The 9,596-nt window shown below is 47.4% G+C and overlaps 1 protein-coding gene across 3 annotated transcripts in view; it reads left to right on the top strand.

Moving 5' to 3' along the window:
- The first annotated feature begins 1,166 nt into the window (after window positions 1-1,166).
- Window positions 1,167-9,596, top strand: part of GGCX (gamma-glutamyl carboxylase) — a 13,372-nt gene continuing 4,942 nt past the window's right edge. For 2 of the 3 annotated variants that reach the window (XM_017856278.1, XM_017856277.1), the window contains exons 1-7: window positions 1,167-1,834; window positions 2,236-2,406; window positions 4,171-4,329; window positions 4,647-4,812; window positions 6,971-7,049; window positions 7,629-7,735; window positions 8,908-9,071. In XM_017856278.1, coding sequence (XP_017711767.1) covers window positions 1,792-1,834; window positions 2,236-2,406; window positions 4,171-4,329; window positions 4,647-4,812; window positions 6,971-7,049; window positions 7,629-7,735; window positions 8,908-9,071 — 889 coding nt within the window. In that variant the 5' untranslated portion in view covers window positions 1,167-1,791. Of the gene's footprint in view, window positions 1,835-2,228; window positions 2,407-4,170; window positions 4,330-4,646; window positions 4,813-6,970; window positions 7,050-7,628; window positions 7,736-8,907; window positions 9,072-9,596 lie in introns of all 3 variants that reach the window. The other variant, XM_017856279.1, reaches the window with a different exon arrangement.

The following is a 9,596-nucleotide window of genomic DNA, read 5'->3' as shown; positions in this document are numbered from 1 at the left end:
TTTTTTTTTTTTTTTTTTTTTTTTTTTTTTTAAGGGCAGAGTATTGCCCTTTCACTCTGGCTGGAGTACAGTGGCGCAATCTGGGCTCACTGCAACCTCCATCTCCCGGGTTCAAGCGATTCTCCTGCCTCAGCCTCCCAAGTAGCTGGGACTACAGGCACCTGCCACCATGCCCGGCTAATTTTTTGTTTTTTTAGTAGAGACGGGGTTTCACCGTGTTACCCAGGATGGTCTCGATCTCCTGACCTCGTGATCCACCTGCCTCGTCCTCCCAAAGTGCTGGGATTACAGGCGTGAGCCACCGCGCCCAGCCAAAAAAATTTCTAATATGGCAAATATTAAAAGATATAATCCACGTAAACAAAGCTTTTAGGATCTTCTATAATTTCTAACACTGTAAATGGTTCCCAAGACCCAACAGTTTGAGAACTACTTCTCTGGGATGCCTTATTCTTTTCCTGATGGCTAATCCCAGTGGAGGGATTTAGGTATTACAATTCTGTTCCAGACTCGTCTGAGAACCTTCTCTGATGGGCCACACTCTACTTACTGCCCTTGCTCTGTATCCCCTCTTCAGTCATGTTGTTCCTGTTTCCCCGGCTGCTTTTTATTTTCCTTCGTTCTTTTCTTCCCGCCTTTTCTTTCCTTTCTCTTTCTTTTTCGCTTTTTGTTTTTTGAGATGGAGTCTCACTCTGTCGCCCAGGCTGGAATGCAGTGGTGCAATCTTGGCTCACTGCAACCTCCGCCTCCTGGGTTCAAGTGATTCTCCTGCTTCAGCCTCCCGAGTAGCTGGGATTACAGGCGCGCGCCACCATGCCCGGATAACTTTCGTATTTTTAGTACAGACAGGGTTTCACCATGTTGGCCAGGCTGGTCTCGAACTCCTGACCTCATGATCTGCCTGCCTCGACCTCTCAAACTGCTGGGATTACAGGCGTGAGCTGCTGCACCCGGGTTTTTTTTTTTTTTTTTTTTTTTTTAGACAGGGTCTCACTCTGTCGCCCAGGCTGGAGTGCAGTGGTGCGATCACAGCTCGCTGCAGCTTCGAACTCCTGGGCTCAAGCGAACCTCCCACCTCAGCCTCCCGAGTAGCTGAAACCACAGGAGCGCGCGACACACAGCTAACTTTTTTTTTCAGTGGTTTTTCTGTTTATATTGTTGCCTTTTTGTTGTTGTTGTTGTTCTTTATCGATCCTCCCGCCTTGGCCTTCCAAACTGCTGGGATTACAAGCGTGGGCAGTGCCCGGCCCCTACTGCTTTGAAACCTCGGTTCTTTGCAGTTCCTGGAAAACAAAGTGAAGGGGTCTTGCAATAGCTCAAAATCCGGGCAGCCCTTCCAGGCGCATCCTCAATTCGGCGTCAATCTCTGACAAAAAGTTTGCCCTTTGCGCCCGATCCCTCACACCAGAGAGCACCGCAGGGACGGAGCGACGGAGAGGACTAATGGTGTCGCGGATGACCCAAGGAAGTTGGGGAACTCAGACTCTTTTCAGTGTTTAAAAAGAAAACGCCCTTCGGAAGGTATAAGATGCCAGTCGAGCAGTGCGCCTGGAGACCAACGGCACTAGAGGGTATCTTTGCCCCGCCCCAAGGGTCCTCGTTCCACCCCCTGACGCCAAGCAAGGAATCCGGCGCCGCCGGTCGGGGGTAGTATTTACGACAGTGCTGGCGCTTTGCGGCCGGCCGCACAGCTGCTGACGCGTCGGGAGGTGGAGCCTAGGGAAGCAAATTTTCCTGGCGGCTTCTGTTCAGACGCGGCTGGTGTGACCCACCTTCCTCCTCGGCAGAGCAATGGCGGTGTCTGCCGGGTCCGCGCGGACTTCGCCCAGCTCAGGTAGGCTTAGGACCCCGCCCTCCGGCGGAGAGTTCCGAAGAGCACTGGTCTCAGAGGGGCGGGGGCGGGAGGACGCCCAGTGTCTCCTGGTGACGGGGGGGCCTCCGTGGGGAAGGGGGCGTGGAGTGCCGTGAGACATTTGCAGCCTGCGGCTTCTGGACGATGATGATATTCGGGAACACTTTGCTGTTAGGGGGCTGTAGTCTGAGGGGTTTTGGGACATTGGGGTATCTTGGAGAAGGGGCTGCACTGCAGGGATGTTTCCTATAGTCAGATCATTGAGGCAACCTCATTGAGCCAACCCGGGTGAGCGGAAGCTCTGGGCCGTTGGTGCTGTGATTTCTGTGATTTGAGGTGGAGCCCACCCCCGCACACACATTTTCTCCAATTATTGGTTGCAGATAAAGTACAGAAAGACAAGGCTGAACTGATCTCAGGGCCCAGGCAGGGCAGCCGAATGGGGAAACTCTTGGGTTTTGAGTGGACAGATTTGTCCAGCTGGCGGAGGCTGGTGACCCTGCTGAATCGACCAACGGACCCTGCAAGCCTGGCTGTCTTTCGTTTTCTTTTTGGTGAGTCTAGTTTATGGGTGGGAGCAGTTTGGTTGGGAGTGGGAGAATGACAATCGTCAATTTTTTGGTTGCAAGTAGACTTAGCTCCCTTTTCCTCAGAGCTGAAGATATTGGTATAAAAGAAGAGGTCTTCTCGAATTTTAGGATTAAACCTACTTTGCCTCCTCCAGGTAGGATTTACTTGGTGGTCAGAAATGCTTTTTTTCTTATTTCTTTTTCTCAGACGGACTTTCGCTCTTGTTGCCCATTCTGGAGTGCAATGGCGCGATCTTGGCTCACTGTAACCTCTGCCACCCGGGTTCAAACGATTCTCCTGCCTCAGCCTCCCAAGTAGCTGGGATTACAGGCGCCCACCACACCCGGCTAATTTTTTATTTTATTTTATTTTTGTATTTTTAGTAGAGACGGGGTTTCACCATGTTAGCCAGGCTGGTCTCAAACTCCTGACCTCAGGTGATCCACCCGCATCCGCCTCCCAAAGTGCTGGGATTAATGGCATGAGCCACTGTGCCCAGCTAGAAATGCTTTGATCTGAGGCTATATGATATGTAGAGGCCAGGCAGCAGTGACCCATTTTGCTTGTGGCATGAGGTTGCCCGGAGGACTCAGAGAAACAGAGCAGGGGGTCACCGGAGCCATACATTTTGGCTGTGACTCTCTAATTGAGAGCTTCTTAACTGAGGCCGCAGCATGGTGTGCTTGGAATGGTTTACAGATGTGCGGAGATATTAGTCCCCTTATCCCAGTAGTTCTCAACTGCAGGCAGTTTTGCTCCTTGGGAGACGTTTGGCAATGTTTAGAGACATTTTTAGTTGTCACAAGTTGGCGGAGGAAGAATAGGTGACTGCTGGCATCTGTATAGAGGTCAGGGATGCTCCTAAATGTCCTGTAGTGTGTTGGATAATCCCTCTCAATAAATAATTAACCAGCCCAAAATATGACTAGTCCTGAGGTTGAGAAACCCTGCCTTATCTCAAGCTGGCTTCCTGATCTGAGTAGCCCCTTCTGTTTATTCCCAGGGTGTTGATGAAATGCAACTGTTTTCGGGGTGTGCCAGGAAGCAGAAAAGGTTGAGAAGAACTCCCAGAGCTCTTTTCTTCTTTTCTTTTCTTTTCTTTCTTTTTTTTGAGATGGAGTTTCAATCTTGTTGCCCAGGCTGGAGTGCAATGGTGTGATCTTGGCTCACCACAACCTCCACCTTCCGGGTTCAAGTGATTCTCCTGCTTCAGCCTCCTGAGTAGCTGGGATTACAGGCATGCGGCACCACGCCTGGCTGATTTTTTTGTATTTTTAGTAGAGACGGGGTTTCTCCATGTTGGTCAGGCTGGTCTCAAACTCCCAACCTCAAGTGATCTGCCCTCCTCGGCCTCCCAAAGTGCTGGGATTACAGACATGAGCCACCATGCCCTGCCTCCCAGAGCACTTTCTGAAGCTCAGTAGGTTGGATCTTCATAGCTGTCAAGACCTTAACAGTTTTTTAGCATTTTGTGCATTTCCCTAATTTAATCCTCTCTGTAGTCCTGTGACATATTCCCCTTCTCACAAATGGGGAATTGGTTAACTGAGCTGCAGGGGCTGTTCTAGATGGCACAACTGATATAGTATTGTGCAGAGTAGGCATTCAATAATTAATACTGAATAAATGAGAGAGCCAAGGTTAGAAAAGAAGTCTGACCCTGGAGCTGCACACTCAACTGTGTTCCACTGTATTCTACTGCTTCCTTAGCTGAGGCCCAATGACCAACTCTCCTATTGCCTTCTTAGGGTTCTTGATGGTGCTAGACATTCCCCAGGAGCGGGGGCTCAGCTCCCTGGACCGAAAATACCTTGATGGGCTGGATGTGTGCCGCTTCCCCTTGCTGGATGCCCTACGCCCACTGCCACTTGACTGGATGTATCTTGTCTACACCATCATGTTTCTGGGTGAGGGCAACTGTGGGAGAGATGGAAATATTGACTGGCCTGCCAGAAACAGAAATAGAAGCATGCCGGTGAATGGTCAAAGTCTTTGGCACCTTATTTCACTTCTGCTGTGATCAATTTCATGCTGTTGACCTGTGTGTCACCTGAGCTGTTGTCCCATAATTCTTTTTAAAATATTAAAATAACATCTAATTTTCATTTAGTTTTACCTGATTATACAATGCTTGATTTTTCTTAATTCCAACCATATCCTGGCCCAGGGAAACTGGGCCTGTGGTGATCTCTTGACCTCTTAATCCTCTCCCTACAAATCCCAGGGGCACTGGGCATGATGCTGGGCCTGTGCTACCGGATAAGCTGTGTGTTATTCCTGCTGCCATACTGGTATGTGTTTCTCCTGGACAAGACATCATGGAACAACCACTCCTATCTGTATGGGTTGTTGGCCTTTCAGCTGACATTCATGGATGCAAACCACTACTGGTATGAGTCCAGGGGGACAAAGGGGAGGGGTTGGCTGGGTCAGGATGGTTATCAGAGATAGGGGCCCAGTGAGGTTCTAGAATTTGCCCCAGTCAGGATATTTTCAGTCATGCTTTGCAAAGTATGGTTCCAAGGTCACTTTGATCTGGGTGTATTTGGGAGGGGAAAGGGCCAACTAGTTGGAGCACTTGGGATGACAAAAAGCAAAATGTCTCCATCCCACCCCTTCATTCTTTCCATATCTCCCCAGGTGCCTTGATTTATTCACCTCTTGTAACCCTCTTGGAGAGAAAAAGAGAATACTAAAGCCAGACATAGCTGTTTTCAGATACTTTAAGGGTGGTTATGTAGAAGAGGGAGCAGACTTTCTCTGTGTGAGCCCAGAAGGGCAGAGTTAGAGCCAAAAGTAGAAGTTGCTGTGAGGCAGAGTTCACATCAGGAGAAGAGGGCCCACCAGGGCTGCTCATTGTTGCTGTTCTGGGAGGAGGTAACCCTTCCCCATTTCTGGCTTAGGTGACTGTCTCCCAGGGGAGTTGGAGAAGGGATTTGGAGATGAGGTGGCAGGGCAGATGACCTTAAGGATTATTTATATGTTCAGTGAGAAGCAATAAAATAGGTGTCAATAAAATGAGTTTGGGGAAAAAAATCTCAAACATTGAATTCATTAACATTAAGTTTTATTTATTTTTCTTTTTATGATGGGGTCTCGCTTTGTTGCCTAGGCTGGTTTTGAACTTCTGGGCTCAAGCAATCCTCCCACCTCGACCTCCCAAAGTGCTGGGATTATAGGCATGAGCCACTGCGCCCGGCCTATTTGTTAATACACACATACAAATACCCCTTTGGTAAAATTTGAAACTCATTCAGAATGGCCAGCTCTGATCTTAGAGAATTGAGTCAGTTTTGATAGAATATCTCTGAAAAGTTCTGTTGTAGGGGTATTTGTTGAGATGGCGTCTCACTGTGTCACCCAGGCTAGAGTGCAGTGGCATGCTCATAGCTCACTGCAGCCTCAGCCTTCTTGGGTTCAGGTGATCCTTCCATCTCAGCCTCCAGAGTAGCTGGAACAACAGGTGTGTGCCTCCACACTCAGCTAATTTTTAAAATTTTTTGTAGAGACAGGATCTCACTATGTTGCTTAGGCTAGTCAGAAATTCCATTTTTATGACTTCATGCATTTTGAAAAAATCACATATCATTTATTCAGGGTTTTCCACATGGCAGGCACTATACTAAATATTTAGAATTTTTCCACATTAAAACCCTATAACGTCGATGGTGCTGTTCACATTTTGTTTTTTGGAGTCAGGGTCTTGCTCTGTCTCAGAGGCCAGAGTGCAGTGGTGCAGTCATAGCTCACTGCAACCTCAAACTCCTGGACTCCAGCGATTCTCTCACTTTAGCTTCCCAAAATGTTGGTATTATAGGCATGAGCTACTGAGCCTGGCCTGTTTCCATTTTTAAAGAAGCTGAGTATTGGACAGTGAAGAATTTGCCTAAGGTCAGCTAGCGGTTAAGAAACGGAAGTAAGTCCAGGTGTTCTTGACTGCAGAGTCCAGTGCTCTTGACCACAGTGTAAGCTGCCTCTTTCCCAGCTTCTACTTCTTGAAAACATGCTTTGCTTCTGCTTCCCCAGAGTACATCTGGTGTTAGTAGCCTGGGTTTATCAGTTCTCTTCCAGGATACAAGCTTTTAGCAGGGACCCTCTTATACTGGATCCTGGCATCCAGGTCTATGAAACGTTAGTTTATGTTGTGTGTTACTCTGCTGTTGAGTGTTTTGATTTTTTTTTTTAAGATAATACAATGCATATTTATTTACACACACATAGCTTTTCAAACACTCCAAATTCCTTCCCTTTTTCAGTAATTTTCTAGTATTGTAGTCCTTTTTTCCTGATTTGATCCATTACAACAAACTCAACTGTGAGCTAACAAGAAATACTGAATTTTTGCTGTTATAACTTAATAGCAATATTTCTTTTATGACTTGTATAATCACGTTAGAATTTGCTCATATAATTCTAAAAGGTCTCAGAATAACCAGGGAGGATATGGGAGATGTGCCCAGGATAGATAGGATTATCGTGTATAAAAGGAAAGATGGAGATGTAGCTGGATTAAGCAGCACCCCACTATGTTTACCTCCCTCGGTATAGGTCCGTGGACGGTCTGCTGAATGCCCGTAGGAGGAATGCCCACGTGCCCCTCTGGAACTATGCAGTGCTGCGTGGCCAGGTACAACATTTTAGGACAGAGGGAGGAGCTCCTTGACAGCCATGTGGTCAGCATGGCCATCCCACTGCCAGACTACACTCTCCGCTGCCTCCCTGGATCTTCTGTTTTTACCCTTTGCTGGAAAGCTAGGCTGGCTTCTCATTTTTTCCAATCCCTTAATCTCTGAATTCTCTCATTTGTCAAGGAAAGACTAGAGCTTTGTCCCTGCTAGATTGGAATCTTCATGACAGAGAAAGGATTCAGTCTGTGCTTTATGACTTCTTCCTTGGTTCCTGATACTGTCGCTGGCATTGGTTGGATGTCAATAAATGCTGGTTGGATGAGTGAATTTCTGAGATGAATGAATAGAAGACGGGGTCTATTCTTCCTTGGGCCCTGGACTCAGATCAGTATTTATTTTATTCATTTAAAAAATATGTAAGTAGATTATTTGGGTCAAGGACTATAATATTTGGGTCAAGGACTGTAACTCAGGAGCATGGATTAAAGTTGTCCTAACTATATGCTCCTTATTTTATTCTTGCCTATCTGTAGAAAATATTCTTTTGGCTTGAACTTTGTGTTACATTTTATTTTCAGATCTTCATTGTGTACTTCATTGCGGGTGTGAAAAAGCTGGATGCAGACTGGGTTGAAGGCTATTCCATGGAATATTTGTCCCGGCACTGGCTCTTCAGTCCCTTCAAGTGAGTGGCAGTCAGGGTGGAGGCCTCTTGGAGGCATGGGGACAGAGCAGGTGACTCATCTCTCTCAGTAATGGCACCTGTTCCTACTTTGCTTGAATTTGCCACATGCCTTCCTTTGTCCACTCATCTCCCTATTCAGCAGAAGCAGAGTCAGAAGAAGCAGAAGTGGTATCAAAAGACTGAGCCCTAGCTGTTCTTGGGAGATATATGGTATAGATGGGCAAGAAAGGAAAAGAAATTTAAAAAGGAAAGGAAAGAGCCAGAACTGGCTGACTTGGTGAGAGAGCCAGTGCTCTCAGCAACTGCCTTGGATGGTGTCTGTGTCCTTGCCTTGCCACTGTAGCCTCCCATCAGAGCCCTGCAGCTGATGTACTGAGAAGATGGGCACTCACTGTGTGGGCTCTGACAAAACCATTATTACCATTTCCACAAAACAAAGGGTCACCTCTCTGATTTCTGTCTTCTTCCCATTTCTTCTTTCCTCTTGTTTTACTTTATTCTCTTTCTTCTTCCCTTTTATTTTCCAGTCCCTGGAGTTTGACTTCATTATTATGTTAGCCAAGCATTTACCTTTTAACGTTTCCTCTCACTCATGACCTCCGTGGGGAACCTGCCTTCCACAACACACACACATCTCAGTCAAATTTTGTCCTAGGAGATCTGCCCTCGCTTATTACAAAGGATATGTTAGAAAACATTGAACACCTAAAGTTGTGAAAATGTAGAGGGGGCTGGGCATGGTAGCTCATTCCTGTAATCCCGGCACTTTGGGATGCTGGGGTGGAAGGATTGCTTGAGCCCAGGAGTTCAAGACCAGCCTGAGCAACATAAGACCCTGTCTCTACAAAAAAAATTTTAAAAACAGGCATGGTGGCTTGTGCCTGTGGTCCCAGCTACTTGGGAGGCTGAGGCAGGAGGATTGCTTGAGCCCAGGAGTTTGAAGCTACAGTGTGCCATGATCATGCCACTGCCTTCCAGCCTAGGTGACAGAGTGAAACTTCGTTTGAACAACAACAACAAACAACCTAGAGGAGTGTCTTCATGGGTGGATTATGTACCTTAGGCATCTACCCAGCCACTGGAGTAGCCAAGGCACATTCGTGCTGTGAATGTGCTTTGACTGATGTGTTCTCCAGTGGGCTGGTGCTTGAACTTTCTCCATATGTTTGCAGACTGTTGTTGTCCGAGGAGCTGACTAGCCTGCTGGTCGTGCACTGGGGTGGGCTGCTGCTTGACCTCTCAGCTGGTTTCCTGCTCTTTTTTGATGCCTCAAGATCCATTGGCCTCTTCTTTGTGTCCTACTTCCACTGCATGAATTCCCAGCTTTTCAGCATTGGTCAGTACCTGTAGCCTGGTAGGAAACAGGAACATAGTTCTGCAGGAAGGGATGCTAATAGCCAGAGGCATTGTTTGGGAGTGGGAGAGGGTGGTGTGAGCAGTAGCTAAACTGAACCCAGGGTAGTCACTATGAAGTAGGCATAAATGGGGATAAGAGGATTGGGACTTCTGGGCTTAGTATGTTGTACAGTAAGGAATCTCCAGGAAGAACAAATATCTTACAGTTAAGAACTACTTTCCGGCTGGGCATGGTGGCTCACGTTTGTAATCCTAGCACTTTGGGACGCAGAGGCGGGTGGATCACCTGAGGTCAGGAGTTTGAGACCGGCCTGGCCAATATGGTGAAACCCTGTCTCTACTAAAAATACAAAACTTAGCTGAGCATGGTGGCGCATGTCTGTAATCCCAGCTACTTGGGAGGCTGAGGCAAGAGAATTGCTTGAACCCAGGAGGCAGAGGTTGCAGTGAGCTGAGATCATGCCACTGCACTCCAGCCTGGGCAACAGCAAGAATCTCTCAAAAA

Source organism: Rhinopithecus bieti, unplaced genomic scaffold (genome assembly GCF_001698545.2).
Source record: "Rhinopithecus bieti isolate Rb0 unplaced genomic scaffold, ASM169854v2 scaffold_44368, whole genome shotgun sequence".
In the NCBI taxonomy this organism is placed as follows: Eukaryota; Metazoa; Chordata; class Mammalia; order Primates; family Cercopithecidae; genus Rhinopithecus; species Rhinopithecus bieti.
The sequence above is the reverse complement of the archived record's forward strand: the minus strand, read 5'-3'. Positions and strand labels throughout refer to the sequence as shown.